At 46.2% G+C, this 23,635-nt stretch overlaps 1 protein-coding gene across 1 annotated transcript in view; it reads right to left on the bottom strand.

Annotated features, from left to right (window-relative positions):
- DTX4 (deltex E3 ubiquitin ligase 4) overlaps positions 1 to 23,635 on the bottom strand; it is a 37,047-nt gene that overhangs the window by 3,650 nt on the left and 9,762 nt on the right. Inside the window, exons 2-8 of the mRNA XM_035124385.3 lie at positions 12,694 to 13,468; positions 7,503 to 7,564; positions 6,448 to 6,609; positions 3,601 to 3,662; positions 2,608 to 2,760; positions 681 to 842; positions 407 to 496 (exon numbers count right to left, since the gene is read on the bottom strand). Of these exons, the coding sequence (XP_034980276.1) occupies positions 407 to 496; positions 681 to 842; positions 2,608 to 2,760; positions 3,601 to 3,662; positions 6,448 to 6,609; positions 7,503 to 7,564; positions 12,694 to 13,468 (1,466 nt within the window). The remainder of the gene's footprint in view (positions 1 to 406; positions 497 to 680; positions 843 to 2,607; positions 2,761 to 3,600; positions 3,663 to 6,447; positions 6,610 to 7,502; positions 7,565 to 12,693; positions 13,469 to 23,635) is intronic.

Genomic DNA, 23,635 nt, shown 5'->3' with positions numbered 1-23,635 from the left:
AAATGAATTAGGAAGCCATTATGAGCCTATTACCCTAGTGTATCAAACTCTCCCCTCCTATTGTCTGACTGCCATCGGCCTTCTGTCGCCCAGTGGCTCTCTCCCCCCCCCCCAAATCACCCGTGACCCTTCCAAAAGACTTTCCCAAGGAAGAGAGCAAGGGAGGAAGGGGCTGGCTTCTACTAGTGGCTGAATCCGGCCCAAAGAAAACAACAGAATAACCTAACAGCCCCATTAATATTATAGATACAAAATACACGTTGTGAATTTGCACAACGAGAGTGTTTTCCCTGCATCTGGATAAAGCTAACATGGAGCAGAACCAACACGCTAATGTAAAGCTAAGTGGTATAACCACAATGGATGGTTATGCTTAAAACTCTTATAGCATGAAGATGCCACTTACCTTTCTGCCTCTTTCACTCTCGGGGAGGTAACAGTGTCGAGGGAAGCCCCGCGCAGTGAAGCTCTTCCCGGGATTGGGATGCTCTGGTCCCTAAAAAGAATGAGATGCACATGAAAATAATTCTGGCTTTTCAAGTACCTTTGCAAGGAGTTCACAGGATAAGAAAGGCCCCACTAGTCTCTAAGCATGAAGCTGGTTGGGAGACAAGACAGTAGGATCTATCTGAAGGCCATGTGTTCTGCTAAGGAACCTGCCCATGAAGCCAGAATCTCACCTGGACCCCTGGTGGAATGTTGTAGATAATTCGGATGGTTTTACAGTCAAGGTGCCCAGGCAAGGAATGGGGAATAAGGTGATATTCCATCTTCCCAGGAGGTTGGGTGCCAGTCTTCACTCCATAGATGGTCTTGCAGGTTGGACACTGCAAACTCCCATCCTAAAAGCACAGTAGGCAAGCTGTAATGCTGGACAATAATTTTAGAACAGCACAGAATAAAAAGACTGACATTATAATCACACAGCCACAAAGAGCGAGCCGTGGTGGTGGAAAAATGGACGGCTATTATCTCATCTTCCAGAAAAGTAGGAAGCACTTTGGAGAAACACAAGCACACAAAGCATGGTTAGGTTCCAAGTCCTAGTCTTACATCTAAGCCCTGTGAGTCTTGTCTTCGCTATATACATTTGGCCCCTAGGCTCCCCACCCAGTTTAGCCTGTCGCTATTCCAACTGGCAATAGATCTCCAAAGTCTTGGTCCGAAAGGTTTTTCCCATCAACTGTTACCCAAGTGAACCTGCAAAGATCTGTGTGCAAAACACATGCCACCACTGAATGGAAGGCCTTCACATCTCGTTTTTGTGCTTTTAGGTATTTGGCTGAGACATCTTAGGTCATCTTTTAAAAATGTACAAGTGTGAAACATTTTTAAGCCCCAGTGAAAAAAAGCCAGATTGCGGCAGAAGCAGCCAAGAAATGTGGGAGCGAAGCAGTGTTATCTCCAGAAAGATGATGGGTTCAGGAATGTTTTGGGCTCAGCTCAAAAGGAAAGAGTTTTAAGTCTGCCCACAGAAGAATTTGTTTTCATGTTAGAGCTGTTACGTTACTAGAGCTATTGCAGCCTTTTAAAAATGCAGTATGGAATTCCAGAATTAAATCTCTCAAAACCATGGGCTTCAACTGGGACTAAGTGTACTTTGCATGCACTCTTTTTAAAGGGGGGGGGAAGCAACATTCCTTGGAAAGTCAATGTTTGCAATTAATAAGTGGGACACGCTTGTCCTTAATTTGCACAACATAAAGTGCTTTTTGCTAGCCAAGCAGGAAAAACAAAGAGCTTAGCGGATTACTGAGGCCCCATCGCTGTTTGGCTTCTAAGCGAGTTCCTAGCTATACCCTGTTCCTCTGTATGTTTTTTTTTCTACATAGCCAAATGGCTCAGAAACGTAATTTTTGTTTTAATAAAAGGTCACTTTTATTTTTTCAGGATGCGTGTGTCATGCCATCACAGAAGTGCAGAACATGCAGTCTTGGTTCGGATTCATTAGAGAACGGAGCAAAAAGGTCTGTTATATGATAGGGGTGGGGAACCTCAGCCCGCAGGCCAAGCCTGGTTTGCCAGGGGTTCAAATATGCCCCGAGAGACAGTTCTCCCCAAACCATGCCCACCTGCCCCAAACCTGATGGCCTATGTGATGCCAGGTGTTGGGCAGGTAGGGATGCAACTGCTGATGCATAGTCAGGAGCAGCAAAGGGCTCTCCTGCTTATGCACAGGCAAGGGAAAGCATTAGCTAAAGCATTAGCTGAAGCCTGCTGGATTGGATGCACATGGTGCTTTGAAGTCCTAACTTCTGAACTTCAAAGTGTTCCATCTACTGGTATCATTGTGACACCAGATGATTGATAGGTGAGCAGCCCCACCCACCCGTTTGGCCCGACTCATGCAGCCCCTGGAAGGTTGCCCAGAAGGGAATGTGGCCCTCAAGCTGAGAAATTTCCCCCGCCCCAGTGGTCTATAAATTAACTAACCAAATAATAAATATATAAGCCATCTCACAGTGACTTTCCTATATCAGCAATATCATTGCCTGTCAGTGCTATCAAGTACCAAAAGAGCTGTTCAGTCCTGGGCAGAATTCATGGGTGCATCAGTACCCACTCGAGAGACTGCAGGCCTCCGCCTTCCCCACCCCAGGAACGCACCTTGTTCCCATTGTTGTACATGGCCACGAGGCAGTGGAGGTGATACATGTGGCCGCACTTGGAGAGCTTTCCCACCAAGTCTGGCTTGATGGCTGGCTGAGGGCCCTTGTACCCTGAAGGGGCGGAGAGACGTTCCATGCAGATGGTACAGTCCTGAAAAGGGGCAAGAAATGGTGTTAAAAACAAGAGCAAAACATATGTGCACATAGAAACATCCGCCTGAAGGAAGCCCAGCCTGCTAATGGCTGGCACGCTTGTCACAGTAATGTCATTCTCGGCAGCAATCAGATAACGGCGTGAAGTTCACCTGCCACCTCCCGCCACTGCCATTACTCCATGCCACAAATGGGGAAATCTGTGACCTCCCAAAGTCATTGGGACTACAACTCCCATCATCCCTGACTTCTGGCCTGGGCCAGCCCAAGACCTTTTGGCACCTGAGGTGGACCCCAAGAATGGAGCCTCTCCCCCTGCCAGGGAAGAAAGATTCTGAGTGAAGACCTACATCAGGAACATGAGGGGGAATAAACATCTACAGCAGGATCAGCACATGCATCACATGCAGGGTCAATCTTTGCTATCTCCAGGCAGGGCTGGGATAGGATCCTGCTTGAAACCTTGGAAGGCCACTGCCAGTCAATGAGTGCAGACAGGGTGGAGCTAGAAGGCCCAGCAGCAGCAGCAGCTTCCTGTAGCCCATGCCCATTCAGTCACTATTTGACAGTCCATGTCCCCTTTCCCTAGCCAGGTGATTGGTGCAATAGAGATTATGATGCTTTCAGGAGAAGCCTGCATCTCTGACCTGCTCTCAACAATGCTCAGCACATGCTCAGTAATAGAGAAATGGTTCATTGCAGTAAGGTTAAGGCAACCGAGACTCTGCATTGGGGTGGGGGTGAGGAGCCTGCACCAAGAAAACCTATGCCCAGGTCCAACACGTTAGCTGCTGTTACTACACTACAGACATGCTGTACGTAAAAAAACCAGACTTGCCTCTTCTGGGGGATGGCGCACCTTCTGCAAGTATTTCTTCAGCACCTCCTCTGGGGTTTTACCTGGACAAGGAGGAGGAAACAAGAGAAGATCAGCAAGTTGACGGCATTGTTCCTGAAGGCAAACAGCAAGGTGAAAGGCAGGGAAACAAAGGGGGAATGAGAAATTTGGAGGGCAAGGACTGCACAAGAGAAATCAAAGTTGCCATCCCTTGCTTTGTGCAACTTGGCTATATTGCCCCCTTCCCCCGACACCTGGAGCTATTTACTTTGCATATACTGGTTCAACCCAGATGCCACTATACTGAGGTTTGTGTACATCAATCATGGTGTATGTGTGATATCCAAACTGACTGACCAGAGTCTGCAATTAGCTGGCAAACCAGAATCAGAAGCCATGGGTTGAAGTGGAGAGTTTGGTACGATGTCCTGATCAATGTACTACAGTCAATACTCTTTGTCTCTGATCTGCCCCTTGCCCAGTTTGTGTTAATGATGGATCTTTCTACCATGCAAGATTAAAATAGGACCAGTAACATCAGTACATTTTTTTAAAAAATTAAGAAACATGAGCAAGAATGGTAAGACTCCAATTTGAAAGCTTAATTCTAATCTACTCACATCTCCACTGTTACCGCCCCCTTGCAAACTCACATGTGTGCAAAGGTCATGTGCCTGTGGTCTGTCCCTCCCAGGGGTGCTTTAGTATTAGTGAAAAAGACTCTGCCCAGTTTGCGGCTGCAGTCCAGTGTTGGGCTAAGCAACTTTTCCTAACTTATCTCCAGGTCCACTGCAGACCTGGTTCTTGTTTGTGGCAGCAGAGGCACCTTCAGCCTCCCTTGCTTCCACCAGAGTATCTCATGTATTCAGAGGTAAGCAAGCCGAGACGTGATTGGACACTGAAAGGATCTTTGCAGATTGACATAGCAGCAACCGTGCTCAAGACCAGAAATAGGGAACCTTTTCTCTGCTGAGGGCTGCAATCCCTCCGGCAGAATAGTGACAGTCTGCAAGCTCCCCACAAGGGCACCCCACGCTGCAACATTCTGTTGCATGCACCATTTGTTCAATCCACTGTTGATACTTTTTTCCAGAGTTCTTTGTTTCAGAGTTAAAAAAAAAACATGAAACATCTGCCATGCTTTCCCCCCTACTTTCCACTGAGTTCAGAGTGAAGCTTTTTCTTTCCATTTTGTGCATCTAAGAATGTAAACTCAAGTTTTTCAAGAGACCTCGATGTCTTCATACGACTTTATAAAATGTAAGGTGGGAAAAGCGGTGGAGTGCACTAGCTTTGCATTCACAGGATTTTAATTGCAAAATACCAAACAGCTGCCTGTGGGCCTGATCAATCGCAGCCGGATCCTACGCAGAAACAAGCCCAACTGCAACCAACTGATCTTACTTGAGGGGAAGGGTGTATAGCTCTGCGGCCTTGAGCTGGCCATCTGGGAAAAGACAGCAAGAGAGTGTCATGCTTTGGGCAAGAGCCTTTCTGTTTCTAGAGAAAGAGACGCTGGAACTCAGAGAGTGTCCAAGAACACCACCCCCTTATCTGGAAACCCTTCAGGCTGATCCCTGATGTGTGGGATTCTGTAGGAACCTGATGAGGGAAATGCAGTCTACGTGCTCTGGGGCATCTTAATATATTCTTAATTAAAATGCTCCAGGGTTGATCCTTAGAACTGATAACTGATTTCAGTGCTCCGCCCTGGATCTTTGAGCCTATCTGCGAGCCTATCTGCCCTTGTCAGCATTGTATGAGGCGTGCTGGATGTGATGCCAAGGCCCCCTTTGTTGTCAGCTCTTTGCTCCTTCCTCCTTTACAGATGTGCAACAGGCACCAGTGAAACTGGTTAGGCTTATGGAGTCCCTTCATGGATTATTACTACCTGTCAAGCGGATGTTAAGTACTCTGGAGAAAGACAAGGAGTGTAGTACAGTATGTTTGCTACAGCTGGGCCGGGAAATTATGAGGGGGTGGAGGATGCGTGCAAGTCAACAGCAGGGGACATGTGTTAGGTAATGCTGCAGTTGGGAGCCGTCCAGGATAATGTTTTGGAAGAACACTGGTTGGATGGCTGCCATTGTCTGGCCATCAACAGATGCAGCAGCCGCACACTGGTATGGGAAAGAGAAGCAGGGAAGCAGAATGATGGTTTAGAACCAATGTGGTGCCCTCCAGATGTTGCTGGAGCACATGCAATAGTCAGGGATGGTGGTAGTTGCAGTATTACAACATCTGGAGAGCACCATGGTGATTATCTTTGCATTGGAGCAAGGTATGGGTGGCAGCGATAAAGGGCCATGAAAGAAATCGCAAAAAGGGGGAGGGTCCACAGACTGAGGAGTGTAAAGACAGGAACATACTGTCTGATCGGTAAAGATGAGCGCTATCGCAAGATTGCCTGAGCGGGCAAGTCCTCAGCTAGCTCACCCTCCTGTTCTAAACCCGTCAGGAGGAGTCAATCAGTGATAATGTAGCAGCACAGGGGGGTGGCCATCAGTCTTGAACAGCTTAGGTCTGCATCCAGGGGCTCTGTTAGGAGGCGAGTAAGCTGAACGAGGAACGTGGTGTGAGCTTTACACAGCAAAACTAAGACTTTATTTTCCGTTGCAGATGGAGTCTCTAACCATGGTTTGACTTTTAACTGTAGTTACTGTAAACCATGGTTTGGCATGACGTCTGGAGTTACTTTCTGCAGCGCTCTTTGTGGTCTGAACTGTGTAGATTGACAAATGAAGGGCTGATGGCTTCTGGGCACCGTTAAGGTCCTGCTGTGGCCCCCTGGCACTCTAGTTTTAGAATCCTATGAGGAGAAAAGGCAGAGGGGCTATCTATTCTTACCTTTCTTGGTCTGCTTTTTGGTGGTCTTGCGGCAAGTATTGGATATCCCAGGGATGGATTTGATTTCACTCTTGCTGACTGGAGGGGGATGCAAAACCAGCTTTGGGGGTCGAGTGAGGCAGACTGGCAGACCAGCAGCACTCATGAGGATCCCTGTGATGCCTGGGTGGGACAGAGGGGTATTTGAGAGGTTGATTCATCTTTGCTCCCCCAAAACCAAAACATATCCCTGTCTGCTCCCCCAATGCTCCCTATTTCTCCATCCATTTGCCTCCTTAGGCCAAAACCATTCATTAACAAAGGGAACACCCTCCGCATTACGTTGGAAGGACATGGTGCTCTGCAGATTCATTTTCTCTGCAAGCCCTTATCTAGAGGAGACCACAAGTGTTCTGCTTATGGTACCCTGTGAGGGTGGGATGGCAAGATGGTGCCTTTCGGCCATTCCCAGCTCTTACACTATCATAATGTAACAGGCAAGTCAGAGGCAAAGGCTGATAATCCTTGTAGAGCTAAGCAATTGTTATTTTTTATTTGCAAATTAAAATTCAAAGCTTAAAAGCTTGTGTGGCAATTATTCTGCAATTACTAACAACAGTGACAACAAGGTAGCTTGAACTACCCTGCAGTCCATCATGAAAATTAAAGCTTCACTTCTTTAAAGCTACACTTCCTGCCCATGGCAGCGTTTATTCCATTGTGGACCTCCAATATTGTTGAGACCCCCAACTCCCATCAGCTTCAGCTAGCATGGCCAATGGTCAACGATGATTAAAGTTGTATTTCAAAAGCATCTGGAGGGCCACAGGTTTTCTACCCCGCCAAAGAACATCACCATTGCCTCCCTTTTAATATTTCTTTAGGCGTGACTCCTGTGTCTTTAACCCATATGTCAACTGTGCATATCCTCTGCATTCACTGAATAAACATACTGCACAAATGCCAAACCCTCATCAAACTTACTACAGCTCCTCAGATATCCCTTATTTAGGCCAAGCAATAGCCATGAGTCCCTGATGATTGCTCTGTTCCTACAGTGATCCTACCCCCCTTACCTGCCAGTGCTGGGTTGACTGGGCTTGAGCCATTGAGGTTTTTCACAGGAACTGTAGGGACCCTGCAAAGAAAGGAGGCGCAGCTTACAAGTGGCTGTGGACACATTCGGCATCATTACGAAAAGCAGAATACTCAAGAACCAATTCTCAGAGAGGCAGATGCACTAGTCTCTTGAGGAAAAACAACAGCAGAATCTTGTGGTACCTTAAAAGACTAACAGGTTGATCATGGCATAAACTTTCACAGACTGCAGACTGAAGAAATTCAGGCTAACGCTTCATGCATCTGATGAAGTGGACAGTAGTCCATGAAAGCTTAAGCTGTAACAAGTTTATTAGTCTTTAAAGTGCCACGAGAGGTTTTACTTTCCTTAAGAACCAAGCAAACATGGAAGGAGATGAGGCCCAGAATTCAAAGGACGCTTTAGAATCCCTTTGAGGAACGAAACTGGGGTGGGGAATCGTGCTCTATGTTACACTGGGTGGCAGGTTCCCTGCCATTTCTCTGATCCCCAGACTGGTTTCTGTTAAGACCCTGAAAGTGACGAAAAGCAGCGTGTTCCCACTAAACTAGCCTGGCAGGTTGCATCCCTGCCTTTGGCTGCTAGTAGCCTGAGGCACAAACACAATCCCTGGCTGAGTAAAGAAATGCGGCCTGGGAGAGGCAAGCGCACCTGTATGTATCTGAAATAAGGGCGTGTGCCAGAGTCAGGAGGACTGGTTTGACGAAAGGGCAAGTCTGTGGTTGTGACAGCCTTTGTATCAGCATGACTCCTTAAAGGCGTGTGTATGCAGGGGGTTGGGGAAGAGGGTCAGGTGTGCACTAGCTGCGGTCTTCTAACCATGACGGTCTTCTGCCTTCCTGCATTGCAGAGAGGGTCAACTATAGGACTGGGCAGTGAGTGGTCATAGTAACAGTGGGGAAGGATTCCCCAGAGAGAAAACGTTATTGCTTTTTCCAGGACCGCTTCCTTTCAGTGTAATGCTTGTACCCTGAAATAGGCTTATTATCCACAGCGGTGGGGAACCGGTGGCCCTCCAGAAGTTGCAGCTCCCATTATCCCTAACCACCGGCCATGCTGGCTGGAGGCTGGTGGGAGTCAAGATTCCAGCAGCCACTGCAGAGCCATGGGTTTGCCCACCCTGACCTAAAGCACTGAAATAACCTGTATGTGCCTGATTCCCACCCCGTAAATAGTGACGGTCTGAAAATGCACAAGTGATTTTGAGGAAAGTTTGAAAGCTTGAAGTTTTAAAAAATAACATGATTTTTTTCTCCTTCTTCATGAAGAGAAGGGTAAAGTTCTTCATTGTGCTGTGTCTGAATGGAGGAAAAACCACCAAGAACATAGTGTAAGTGAAAGCGTTGTGGAGTAAATAAAAAGTGCAGTCCCACAACTTTCTTAGAGCTGGTCCACATGACTGCTTCATGCATTCCTGGTTAGCCACTGAGGGGCAGGATGTGTCCTACAAAAGCAGCAACTCCACCCCACGCCCCTATGTTCCAAATATTTTGGTACCCTTCGACCTACGTCATGAAGCCAGGAGGTGGACAGTACAGTGGAACCTCAGTTTTCAAATGTCTTGGCTGCCAAACATTTTGGAAGCCGAATGCCAAAAACCTGGAAGTGAATGCTTCCGTTTTTGAACGTGCCTTGGAAGTTGAACGGCTTCTGAGGCGCGTTTCTCTTATCTTTTCAATTGAATTCTCTGACCGCCCATTGAGCCACGGTTGTCGAACGTTTCGGAAGTCGAAGGGTCTCCCGGAATGGACTATGTTCAACAACCGAGGTTCCATTGTACAATCTATACTGGGTCCTGTCAGCCATGCAAGGCCAAGAGAAGCCAACCTCGCCTGAGGAATCCTGCCTATGTCTGTACGGCGCAGAGAGCTGTCTGGCCAAATTCTAACAGTGGCTTCACATATCAGAAATAGCCATTCGATGGCCATTCTAAACTGTATGCCCTTTAGAAATGAACAATCCTCAAATTGCTCCTGACACACACACACACACACACACACACACACACACACACACACACACACGGAAGTGGAGGCATCTGGGACAGGGACGGATGAAGTATGCATGAGAAGGCAACAAGGCCTGAATGACAAACAGAGTGAAGGACCTTTCGAGCTGCACAATAGTTGCCGTAGAGACAGACCAAGACCTAACTGGAGACAGAGAATCCTCTAATCGAAAGACAGAGGCATTTGCCCGCCCCTCTCCCATTCCCTAACACTCCTCTCACTGCGCCTTTCTCCAGCTCTTTAGAAACGTTGGTCGTGTCTCCAAGTTATTCACAGGGCCTTTTGTTCCAGCAAACATCGCCTTGGCCCCTTCCTCCCTTGCTCTCTTCCTTGGGAAAGTCTTCTGGAAGGGTCACGGGCGATTTGGGGGAGGGGGGGGAGAGCCACCGGGCGACAGAAGGCCGATGGCAGTCAGACAAAAGGGGAGAAACACGCTAATTAGATGACCAAGAAAGAGTGTTTTGGTCAGGGGAGGGTGTCTTCCAGATCAGGCAGTGGCGTGAAAAGCTTTCAATGGGGCTTTTGAGAGGAAGGGTCCCTAGATGTGGGGGGGGAGAGAAGAAGAATGTTTCACTTCCTCATTAGTATTCAAAAGGGGTTTGCTGGCCTCTCCCCCCCCCTTTCATGGTTAAAGGGGTCTGTGGTATTTGCTAAAAGTTGGGGGACGCGGGAGCTGAGAGAGGCCGAGGTGGGGAATGCCAGCTGTAGGCAGTCTTAGATCTTCATTAGGGATTTTTCTATCATGCTGGCATGTCAGGCTGCATATATTAAGCAACGCCACAGCTTGGCCCCATCGTGTCCTTCTAGATTCTCAAGTCAGGCCCTCTGACTTGGAAGTGGCTCATGCTGCTGGAATCTCCATACAGATGCCTCAACTGCAACATTTTTGCAGATTCTTTTCAACTGAAAAAAACAACAACAAAATGTTTGTAACCTCCGAGGTTAGACTTCATGTCAACCTTTTCTCTCCTGTTCAGGTCCACATTCCCTTGTAATTTGTTTAGGGCCACATGCAGACTGTGGGCAGGGACAAAGTCAGCACTGGGGTGGGAGGCACAGATCCAAAAATGGGGCAGGGCTGCCCCTTCTCTCTCTCTCTCTCCCTTCCTTCCCAGATTACTCTTCCCAAAGGCCAAACCTGGTTGTCGGCAGGTGACTTGTAGGAACATAGGAAGCTGCCTTATACAGAGTCAGACCATTGGCTCATCTAGCTCAGAACTGTCTCCACTGACTGGCTCTCTAGGATTTCAGGCTGAGGTCTCTCCTAGCCCCTAGTTGGAGATGCTGGGGATCGAACCTAAGACCTTCTGCAAGCAAAGCAGATCTTCTCACTGAGCTACAAAATAGAGCCGAGGGCTGCATATGGACTGGGGCCCAGCCTTGCTTTAGGAAGCCTTTTTTGCTTACTGAATCATAGAATCATAGAGTTGGAAGAGACCACAAGGGCCATCCAGTCCAACCCCCTGCCAAGCAGGAAACACCATCAAAGCATTCTTGACATATGCCTGTCAAGCCTCTGCTTAAAGACCTCCAAAGAAGAAGACTCCACCACACTCCTTGGTAGCAAATTCCACTGCTGAACAGCTCTTACTGTCAGGAAGTTCTTCCTAACGTTTAGGTGGAATCTTCTTTCTTGAAGTTTGAATCCATTGCTCTGTGTCCGCTTCTCTGGAGCAGCAGAAAACAATCTTTCTCCCTCCTCTATATCAGTGTTTCTCAACCAGTGTGCCTCCAGATGTTTTGGGACTACAACTCCCATCATTCCTGACCACTGCTCTTGCTAGCTAGGGATGATGGGAGTTGTAGTCCCAAAACATCTGGAGGCACACTGGTTGAGAAACACTGCTCTATATGACATCCTTTCATATATTTGAACATGGCTATCATATCACCCCTTAACCTTATCTTCTCCAGGCTAAACATACCCAGCTCCCTAAGCCGTTCCTCATTAGGCATCGTTTCCAGGCCTTTGACCATTTTGGTTGCCCTCTTCTGGACACGTTCCAGCTCGTCAGTATCCTTCTTGAATATCCTTTCACAACACTGAAACTTGGCTTGCTATGAAAAACAGTGATCCTTCTCAATGTGAGGCAAGATCTAGTTTGACTCATCATTTGTCTCGACTAACTGAGATGGGTGTTGGGCATCTGTCTCTGCAGACCACGTCAAGCAGAGACAACAGATTTGGAGGGGAGAACTCAAAAGAGCTTCTTCCACGTAATGACCCTCTAAGAAGAGCCCTGCTGGATCAGGCCAAAGGTTCATCCAACTGAGCCTCCTGTTCTCAGTGGCCAACCACAGGATATCAACAAGCAGGCCCTGAGTACAACAGCCCACTCTCCATTTCCGAATCCTAGCAGCAGAGGTATAGTGCCTTCATCAGCAGAGGCAAAATTATTATTATTATTATTAAATTTCTATATTGTCCTTCATCCGAAGATCACAGGGGAGTTTGCAATATAGCCTTATCTACTTATAGAGTGTGGACTCCAGATGCAAAAAGGGGAGGAGGCACTAATCTGTACATTCCATAGGCGCTCGATTCACTCACAACTCAGGTTTCCTACCCCAGTGGCTCCCAAACTGTTCTCCTCATGGACCTTTTGAAAACTGCTGAGCCTCTTGGTGAAACACGATTTTTCAATTGTAATGTGCTGCACTAGATGCTGTATGATTTTAAACCGTATTCCCATCGCTTCTTTTGGTTCTTTTCTATTGCATTTTGTTGTATTCCATTGAATTCAAATTGTAACAAAATAAAATAATGCAAAATTTAAAATTAGGCTCTGTCGGCGCAAACATTTCAGCTTGCCAGACAGAATGCTCCCCCCCACCCCGGTGAACAGCTCTGAGGGTTCTCCGACAGCCTGCCAATCTGGGGTGGGAAAAGAGAGGAAGGGAAACTCCTGTTGCACTAGCGAAAGTCCTTGCACAGTGAGTTGAATCTGGTCTGATGCAAGAAATAAAAGAAGCAAATAACACCACCATTAAAAATCAATAGGACACATTCAATGTGATTGATGTGCCGTCTGCTATCCTCAACCACAAATCCACAGACACCTGAATGAGGCTTGTGAACCACTGGTGCTCCGTGGATCACTGTTTGGGAACATTCACAGTCGCACACCCCACTGTCCGAGACAACTGCAATGTACTTACCCCGAGGCAATCAGCACACGGGACTGTGCAATGGCTAGGCGCTGCAGGTTGGTACGGTTCAGTGTATTAAGGCTGGCACGGGTCACCTTGCCGTTGGCGCTGGTAGGGCTTGCAGGGGAGCTGGCTGTGGTGAGGGCCGGAGTGCTGGCTGCCTGCCTCCGGCTCACCTGAGAGGCCAGGGTCTTCAAGGAACTGCGCATGGTAGCTGCTCCGTCTTGGGGCTTGTGGATAGATGCTGGCATGGGGAGCTTGGCGCTGCCAGAAAGGGAGACGGCCTTACGGGGAGGGGGTGGTGGTTGTGCAGGCGGCTGCTGCTGCTGCAAGAGCTGCTGCTGGCTGACCGAAACGCCAGTCCCTCCATTGCTCCCGGCTGCCACCGCCGCCTTGATGCTCATGACGAGGAGGCACTGGGGGCAAGTGCAGGCCGGCGCAGGAGGCATGCTGGCCACCCCAGGGCTCGCCGGCCATGACTGGGATTTGGGCAAGGTGCCGGTGACCAACGGGTAGACCATGTCAAGGCGGCGGCGGACACGGCGCTTGCGCTGCGTCTGGCGGTTGATCTGCCCCATCGTGCCGAAGTCAATGATGTAGCAGAAGCCGATGGCAGTGAGGTCAATCCAGGGGTGCTGCTTCTCGTAGGCATGCTGGATGGTGATGCCCACCTCCATGTCGTAGGGAGTCCAGGTGCCATTGTCATTCTCCCACTCCCACACCACGCCCTTTCCCGGGGCTGAGGAGGGGTCGTAATAGCTGCGCCGAACGGGGCGAATGGTGCCTGTGGGAAAGAGCAATGGGAAGAGGGTAAACAGAAAGGCTCCAAGAGTTTATTATAGCTTGAGTTCACACAAGCCTACTTGAGAATTATACTCAGAAAATGTTTTGGTTTTTTTTGAGAAGCACTAGTCAGACAAGAGAGCTGGTGTAGCACAGTGGCGAACCTGTAAGGCTCTGGCTGAAATTTTGCAACCATCACCAACTCACGGAGTGGCCCTGGGTCACGTGGATATTATTGGCCTACCTCACAGGGTTGTTGCAAGGACTGCTAAGCTGTTGTACATTAAGTACCGTACTTTGGACACATATATATATTAAACAGAAACCCAATGGGCAATGGAGCGTCTTCGCGCGTGGCAGTCTGTGAAAGCTGTGTCTGATGAATTTCAAATTCCCCCCCCCCCCCATTATGGAAGCAGGGGGTGGATCTATACAGTTCCATGACATAATAGGAGGGTAGTAATTGGACGCTGATTGGCAGCCAGTTATTTGTGAGGGAGGCTGGGTGAGTTTGGAGGGCAAGTATCAGCAAAATGGATTTCTCTGGAAATTATGCACAGCTTGCTCACTGACTCAATTTCCTTTCAGCAAACTCTTTCGGTCTGAATGGGCAAAGTCCAAGTGGATTATTATAGGGCATCTCTCATCTTCTGTGCTTGGCTTTTGCCACAGAACTGCACTGCAGTTGAATCTCAGAGACTATGAGGCACTATCGAAAGTTTGACATTCTCTCATTCATATTCTTAGGGATATGCACTGAATCGTATTGTATGGTCTATATCCCTTGGGTCACTGCTACTTTGCCAAAATCCCAGTCATGCCAAGCAATCCCTGGAGTGGTCCTCACGCTGCCAGAAGGTGCTTTGATCTAGCAGAGGGACGGAGACAATTTTCACCAATTGCCCTCCTCTTGGCAGGATGTCTCACATTGTCCCAAAGGTTCCTCCATTACCTCCTGGAGCAGATTTGGGAGTGAGGATGCATGGAGGGACATAGGACAAAAACCACCTCTCTCATTCTTCTGATGGAAGCCCATGATGGAAGAGCGAGGTACCATCTGCATGAGGACCATAACTGAATATGACCCAATAGACTGGCACAGATTAGTCATAGTATTCATTATTAATACATTGTCAATTTCTGTGCATTATGAACTTGAAGGCACTGCTATCCATACAGCTCCACAACACAGTGATTGCTCCTGATTTAAGTGCTAAATGGTTTTGCAAAAATAATGTGACCTCTTTTTTTAATGCCCCCCCACTCTTTGTTTTGATTCATATTCATATCTGATCCACATTAATATTGTTACAGTGAAAATGGTGAAAGATGTGAGTGGTGCTTGGAGCAGTTTCAAAAGGAAAGGGGGGGCACACAGGATTCCCGCTGATACGTGGGCTGCTTCACATGTTACTAATTAATAAACAGGACATGTATTTGTGCGTGTTTTTATGGGATCCTGTTGATATATGTGCCGGCTAGATGTGTTTACTTAACCATGTGTACACTGCAAAAGAAGCCACTCAGAGTTGCAACTGCCTCCCTTCTCCCTGCATCATGTTTTCATAGTGATATAAATGCTGGGATATGCATAGCAACTTCTGAAGTGGCCTTGAGGATGAGTCTTCAGCTCCTTGTCCCCACACCCACTCCACCCATATAATTCACTGTATTTATTATGTCCAGGTTCTGGTGTCATTGCTTGTGTAGCCAAAATACTGCCACCCATACAGAAGAGGTCTGTAGGCGAGCAACATTTCTGAAGGAAAAACTTGAGCTCTGCTGCCACAAAAAAGCTGGTTACAAAAAAGCATGCTCACTGGCCATCAAATGCTGCTTGACTGGGCATGGCAGGGGGAGAGAAGGAAAGAGGTGGGAGGGGAAATGGCTTGAAGTCTGAACAGCAGCACTCCGCGCTGCAAAATTTTGTTGCAGATTCCACTTATTTATTAGTTCCCTGTTCCTTGCACACATGTGACCTACCAAACCTTAATCTTCAATGCTCTTTCCACTTCTCTTAATCACCACATTCTTTTTTTAAAAAAAAAAAACCAAACCCTCCAACTTCTTTGACTCCTTTGGAAGCAGAATAAATTATGCAAAAGCCAAGAAATATATGCTTATTCCCAAGCGTATTTCGAGTACACAATCTGCATTACAGCCCTGCTTTTGTGCCCCCATCTCTTCACATGTGTAAACTACCACAGCTCAGAATTTTAGGTGCTGCTGAAATAACAATCCAACACTGCTGGAAAAACAAAAAACAAAATAAACATTGATGGGGGAAGGAAATTGATCTCTGCGGTTTCACTGCTGACCCGGTTACTAAATACATCTTTCTCCTCCTGGGTAAAATCACCTGAGGCCTCAAGTACATAGCCATTATTTCACAATAATTGTAATGCCATTAGTGTTAACTAATTATAACACCATTATAAACTCCTGCCCATTGACGCAACCAAGGACCCCATCAGTTATCATCTACAAAAGACACACAAGCTAATAGGACTGGTGATAAGGGATTCATACCCAGTGATAGAATATTTATCCAACCACCAGAGGTTAATAACCACCACACCCTGGCATTAACCTGCGGACCTCCAAAGCCGTACCACAATATGTGGAAGCAGAAAACAATTCAGCACTTATCAACAGCCAGCTACAAATGTGCATCGCTGTTGCCAGTGCTTTTTTTCTGGGGTGACGCAGGGGTACGGATACCCCTAAACATTTTGTGAATCAAATTTTGGCCTCATTGAGAGGCAGTATTTCAATACGAGTAGGAAAATGACAGTACCCCTAAACATTTTTTAAGAAAAAAGAAAGCACTGGTTGTTGGTATTCCTTGTGGCATTTTGCTAAATATATGGGCCTAGCCCTATACTATTTTAGTTTCCTTTATATAAAAATATCTAGCTTGCCATTTCTTTCTGTTCTGAACTATGGTGAGGGGGAGAGCTACAACAACGGCTGGAACCGCTAGCAATGAAACTGCAGGTTATCATTGCAGATAATGTATGAATCCCAACAGGAAGGTTACAACGAACACACACCCTATTTCAGGCCAAAGAAGTAGCTGGAGATTTCTGACATACTGCCCTATTTCACCCACAGAACTTGCTAACAAGATTTCAGAACTATTTCATCTTTGGCAGTAGAGTTAATGGGCTTAAAGATAATCTGATTAGCTACATTCTGAAGCATTAAATCCATGGTTCTCATGTGAGGGGTGGGCCTCCCCCTAAGGAGCAGAAGGCAGTTCTGAGGGGAAATATAAGCCCCCCACCTTCCCTGACATCACCAACAGACCAGTTTTTCCCTGCGCAACTCTGAACAAAGTACCTGAGGAAAACGCGGGGGCACCAACCCCCCTCTGCACCTCATAGTTCTAATGCAAGTGTTGGGGGCATTTGCAGTGGAGAACAGGAAGGAAGAGGGGGGTATTGTTCAACCCCTCTCCTGCTTGCGAATTCTCTGCTGCATAAGCAGGTTTCGGCAGCCTTCATGCCCTCCAGGTGTTTTGGACTACAACTCCTATCAGCGCCAACCAGTATGGCCACACTGGCTGGGGATCGTGGGGGTAGTAGGCCAAGATATGGAGGGAATGGTGGTGGGGCAGGGGTGGAACAAGAGGCTGGAAGGCTAATGATTCAACTGAAATTAAGCAAGTCTGAGTCTGGTCAGTGCCTGGGTGGGGAGACCACCAATCATAGAATCATAGAGTTGGAAGAGACCACTAGGGCCATCCAGTCCAACCCCCTGCCGAGCAGGAAACGCCATCAAAGCATTCTTGTCATATGCCTGTCAAGCCTCTGCTTAAAGACCTCCAAAGGAGGAGACTCCACCACACTCCTTGGTAGCAAATTCCACTGCCGAACAGCTTTTACTGTCAGGAAGTTCTTCCTAATGTTTAGGTGGAATCTTCTTTCTTTCCAATGGTTGTGTACACACCATACATTTAAATCACATGACTTTTCCCTCGCCCAAATAATTCTGGGAACTGTAGCTTGTTAAGGCTGCTGGGAATTGTAGCTCTGTAAAGGGTAACGTTCCCAGGGAGCGGTGAAGGGCATGTGCCCCTCACAAATGTATGGTGTGAAGAGCTTATGTACGCTGCCCTCAATTTCCTTGCAGAGGAAACACAAGTTATAAAGATAATAAACAAATTGTATATTCCTGCGTATAAGACTACTTTTTAACCCAGGAAAATCTTCTCAAAAGTTGGGGGTCGTCTTATACGCCAGGTCGTATTTCTTATACAGCGAGTATATCCCAAACTCTACATTTTAACTGGAAAAGTTGGAGGTCGTCTTATACGCCCAGTTGTCTTATACGCCAGAATATACGGTAAATAATTCCCACCCATCCCAGGCTGGACTCCAAAACCATGTGTAGCTTCCAAAGCAAGCAGTTGTATGGTCAATAGCTGCTATGTCATCAAATGCTGTGACAGAATGGCAATCATCGGGGTGACTCTGGTGAGCAGACTCACTTGCAAGACAAGGGACATTATCCCGAGAGGGTCTTGTGCAGCTGATTGTCAAAGATAAGAGCACAGAGAAGGTATTGCATTCCTTCAGAGGCTGTTTTCATTAGTCCTTTAAAAAGGCAGTGGGAAAGGCATGCATTGTTAAACTATTTCACAGAACGGGTGAAAGATCATTGAGTATTCTATGAAGGAAATGTTAGAGATGTTAAGGGATTCTTGCATATTAATACTTTTATTATATGTTGCAGAACTTCGGTGCTGCAAATGCAGCAAAAATAACATAAGAGGCAGCAGTTACGAGTCATAACCTCAACCTGACAGGCTCAAGGTATGATCGTTATGAGTTGCCTTCAAATTGTGTGTCTCACTGGTCAGATATTGCCCACCTTAAACCAGGACTATACAGGTGGCTGAGAAGCAGAGAGAGAGCAAGTGTTTTGAGCCCTGTGTAGCAGACAAAAGAGAGTTCCTCACTGCAAGGCTACGCTGTCAATATATGGTTCTTCTGGATGTCCTCCTTGCCAGAAAAAGGTGCAGTTCTTATCTCGGAGGCTTCCATTTGAAGCAAGTCTAGTTTTTTGTAGAGAGGCAATGTCAGTATTGAGCATTTTCAGCTCATGGTCAATGATGGCCATCTTCTGCTAGTCCTTGACTTGCAACAGGTCTGTGGATAAGCCAGGACACAAGGTCCTGACATTCCACCTTGCTAGGTTCAAGAGGGTTTGTTTCTTTTCTTTTTCTTTTTGCCTGGTGCAGAGGTTCAATCTGCTTGTCGAGTGATACTCTGAGATCCAAGCACCCACTGAAGCAGGCAGACATTGGCAGTTTGGCTTCATCTCCAGAGGCACACCCCATTGTTTCTTGAGACGGACGGATGCCAACAATTCTATTTTGTGTACTTTGTATACTCTGTATAATTGTAAAAGGTTAGCAGCACTTCAGTCTCATTCAAATATAATATAGAAGTCAAGATCAGCCAAGTTTTCAGAAAGGATTGAGCACATGCATGCCCCTCCCCCCATCCCTTCTCCCCAATGTCATCCCACACAGAAACTCCATCTTCTCTTCAATGCCTCATCTCCTTCCTACCACAGCTCTTAGCCTCTCTGTTCCATCCCCTTTATTATATGCAATTTCTCCAGGCCAATATACAATAGCAGCAGCCATGTTTGTTTTTCACATCTGTCCCAATCACATGTAAAACAAAGGGTCAGGCATCTGATTCTTACATTAGAAAAAGTGTACAGGTGAGAAGAACCTCCCACTCCTCCCCTTTAATTTCTCACAGTCCACCACCCCAGTAACTTTTCCCCCAACCAGATCATTACTGGAAGTGGACTGAGCCAGGAGAAAAATGCCCTTAAGGATGGAGACTGTGGGGAGTTAAGGTGGAGGAGGGAATAGGTTCAGCTCTCAGCACACACCTTCTGGTGTAAGAATCAGCCCCTCCTGCCATTTAAATGTGAACAGGGCAGAATAAACAAGCATGGCTGCGCTTGGGGCTGCATCTCTCTCATCACTTACCCTAAATACCTAAGCCTCACCCTAAATGCTTAACCCTCCCATTTAAACAAATGAGATTTAAACACACATAATTCTGGCTGACTTTATCAGCTGGCATGCCCTTTATCAGCCGGTGTCTTTTAGCAGAAGCATAATCTGGCTACTTTGACATAATTTGGGTAAAACTACCGGTAATTGTTGGCGGGTACACCTGTAGTAATCCAGCACATGCTAAAATGAGGGGTATAAAAGCTAAGCCTACAATTGCAGAGAAGCAAGTGTGTTTTCCTAAAAACAAAAACAAACAAAAAACTCAAACAATTTTTTAAAACTGGGTGTCCAGATTTTTACGTCTTGAAATATGGCAACCCTATTGTATGGGGAAGGGGAGAACAGAAAGATTTCTTATGGGACAGTGAATGACAAAACTGAAACATAAATTGACAACAGTGCTGATTTGGTCTGGATAGCTTGCTAAGTGGTCACTAAAACTGCCTTACACACTGAGGATACAGATGACTGGAAAGGAGGATAATTAGCTAAAATACATGTAATTTGCAGGCAAGGGTATAAAGCCACTATAGAGATTATGTGAAGAATACAAACTATTCGTATTTAGGGATTATGTTTAATTCGCTTATCTCTGTTTATAACTACAGTCTCAGGCAAATAAATATTTTTGACCGGGGATTTCCTTTTAAAAGAAAAAGTATTCAAAAAAGAGGGTGACTATTTACTGAAGCAAGTTTCACAACTTGTTTTATACATGGGTGGTACAAAACTGGAAAGTTGGCAATTTCCCCAGAAAAAAACTAGTTCAGAAGAGGACACTGAGTAAGATCTAGTTTATATACCACTACAGCCTATATTTACCAGGGCTCTGCCTGGAACAAGGAACTGGGAAAAATAAAAACTATTATTATAACAAAGTATAACAAATTATAACAAATGTTGTATACTTAATTTAACAATTGTGTATATTTTAAGTAAGTTAATCAAAACAAAAAAGCTCAAGGTGGGCTAGCTGGCCCCCCAATATATTTCAAAATCAGTGTGTTTTTCTCCTTCCTTGTTAAACAAGTATTATCTTTGCATTGCAAAGTGAGAAAAGGATGATCAAATATAGAAGTACCCCAGGAGACAAATGCTGTGATAATTCTACAGACACAACTGCTTAGTTGAGCTGGTTAGCAAAGAGATCATTTCTTCTTATCCGGTGATTCCTTTCTGGTAGAGGACTTTAACATGTAGGTGGTGCTCCCCAATCCTGCTCACATTTTCAGACACACACAGAGAGAGGGGGGGGGGAGAAGCAGATGCAACTTGCCTTTCTCTGTTCAAGAGAATAAGGAAGACTGCAAGGTCTGAATCAGGGCAGTGACAAACTACAGTGACTACTGAATGTGTCTGCCCAAATGTTTTCAAAGGGGGGGGAGGCTGGAATGCCAAGGCCAAAATGACCTTTGCCCCATGATTCCAAATAAATACCCACACAAAAACAGAGTTGACTGACTTTTCACTTCTTGATTCTTTTATTCCAATCCTGCTTCCACACAGAAATAGGAGGCTAGGCCGTCTTGAAAGAAAGGTAAGGGTACATTGGTGCAGGAACCTGAGCTGAGTGAGTGCATGAAAGTTCTGGCCCAGTGCCTGGATGCAGTGCTGGGCTCAATGTGGGCCAATAAACTAAATTTAAATCCTGGCAAGACAGAAGCACTACGGATGAGAAGTTCCCGTATCAGGGAGATAAGCCAGTTGGGCTCTTTTTGAAGAAGCAGGTACACAGTACTCTTGGCTCCAGCTCAGTCACTTGAGGTTCAGGTTACCTCAATGGTGAAGCCTTTTACCAGCTTCAGACAGTGTCCCCACCACAACCATTCCTGGATTGGGATATGTTAGCTATGGTGGTTCAAAAGCACAGGTAACCTTGAGGATACCTGTCTCTATCTATGTGAGGTAGATTCTGCAGCCTGGATGTTATACATTGTCCCCCTATCCCAGTCTTTGCGATCAGCCACTGAGGCAAGTCTGACCGTTCCTGGCAGTGTAAGGCTGTCCTCAACAAGAAACTCTGCATTTAATTTAGTGGCACCAGGATTATCAAACTCTACCAAATGAAATCAAATGCCATTTGTCTGTAATGAGTTTCAGGCGTCAACTTAAAGCTTCGTTATAAGCCATCGTATGAAAATGATCATTTCAGATGATCCATTATGTTCACTTCCATTCCTTTAATGTATTTTGCTTTTATCTTATTAGTCATATTGTTTTGGTTTTAACTGAAGTATAGATACCACGTAGATATATGTTTATTGATTCTGTGGTATATAAAATACCAAAAAAAGAGAAGAAAAACAGCTCAACACACAAAGCGGATCAAACATTTTAAAAAAAGATTTACTACCTTTTGTTAATGGTTAAAATGCCAATGGAGAATAACTCGTCATCAAACGATGTGCCACATCACTCCCAGAATCTGCAACTCCAAACAAAAGTGGATGTGTGGCACCAAGGTGATTTGGGGTTCCATTTTACGGAAAGCAGCCTCCACCACCCTGAGCAGTTCCAGAAATTGCTTCTGAGAGTAACAGCACCATGCAAAGTTGCACAAGGAACAGGTGCCTGGCACAGATGGCTGAACACTCTGGATTAGCAAGTGATCAAACAATGAAAAGGAAAGGATAAACCTGGATCATTTATTCTGTTGATTGTAGTTTAAGCCTGAATTACATGAAATGCTTTATAATTTAGCAGTAAATGCACTGTAGCAAGCACGTCACAAAAGAAAGGCGCTGCTGTGATTGGATTTTGTTCCATTAAAATGTCTGAAGAATTTATTGCTGGGGTGAAAGAAGGTGGGCATGAATTAATAAAGGCAACCAGCTTTCTATGTCTAACACCTGGATATCCCCCCCCCCCAGTTTTGATCTCTTTAAAATTCCTTGCCTCCTTAGGCTTAAGTGAAGTAAAAACCCTGCATCAGGGAAGACCACACACACCATAACACGGTATTTCAGGCAGAAAGGGCATTTTCTGAAGAAATTATGTGGGGAGGTGGACTCTCAAGATATAATCAGGCAATACAATGGAGAAGCCTGTTACAAGCCAAACCGACTAGTGCAAACCCTATAATTTATTATAATCCATCACAAGAAGGGGAAGGAACCAGCATAGGAGGGGGGTGGGGAGTGCTGGAATTTCAGCATCTGGCTCCATCCATCAACCTTGTGGGAAAATCCTCCCGCCACTCCCTGGGTCACTCTGAATCAGGCCTTCAGCCTCCCATTCAACAAGGGAAGAAAAGAGACAATAGCTATTCAAGACCTTGCCAGGGTCACAACCCCTCTACCATCAGAACTCCTTAATGACCCCAAACAACAACATTCATAGCAACTGGAGAGGGAGAGGAGGGGAGACAGGCAGAACAATCGTTCATTCAGTCTGGGGTGTGAGGGGACTTCTGCCCACCCTCCTCAGAGGCAGCTTCTCAACAGGATATTGACAGCATTCCCCTTTCTCAAGGAGCCAGAAGTTCTTTGGCTGCCAAAAACTGGCCTGGTATCCTAACATTATAAAAGATCTGAACAACCCCACTCACATTTAATGGGATCTAGCCTATGTTCACATGCATAATTACTCCAGTTTTAATGGATTTTTAATGCACTTCTGTGTCTATCTGTTCTCAATCAGGAGTTTAAAGAGCACAGGGAACAGAATTACACCTTGTCCTTGAAAGAGTATGTCCTCCCCCCCACCCCCGAAGTGTCAGTCCAGGTAAATATTAGTGTGCCTTCCATTAGTCATGGCACACAAAAAAAGAAGACTTCACACATTACAGGAAAAAAGGATTGTATCTGAATACTGTGTGTACCCACAATGTTCCTCAAAATATGTGAAAGGCAACCTTATTTTTTCACCCTGTGTATGCAGTATGAGGGATGCGGGTGGCACTGTGGGTTAAACCACTGAGCCTAGGGCTTGCCGATCAGAAGGTCGGCGGTTCGAATCCCCGCAACGGGGTGAGCTCCCGTTGCTCAGTCCCAGCTCCTGCCAACCTAGCAGTTCGAATGCACGTCAAAGTGCAAGTAGATAAATAGGTACCTCGCCAACAACGTGAGATGAGCACCGCAACCCCAGAGTCGGTCACGACTGGACCTAATGGTCAGGGGTCCCTTT

The sequence above is a fragment of the Zootoca vivipara genome, chromosome 1 (genome assembly GCF_965207765.1).
Source record: "Zootoca vivipara chromosome 1, rZooViv2.hap1.1, whole genome shotgun sequence".
NCBI classification, from domain to species: domain Eukaryota; kingdom Metazoa; phylum Chordata; class Lepidosauria; order Squamata; family Lacertidae; genus Zootoca; species Zootoca vivipara.
The sequence above is the reverse complement of the archived record's forward strand: the minus strand, read 5'-3'. Positions and strand labels throughout refer to the sequence as shown.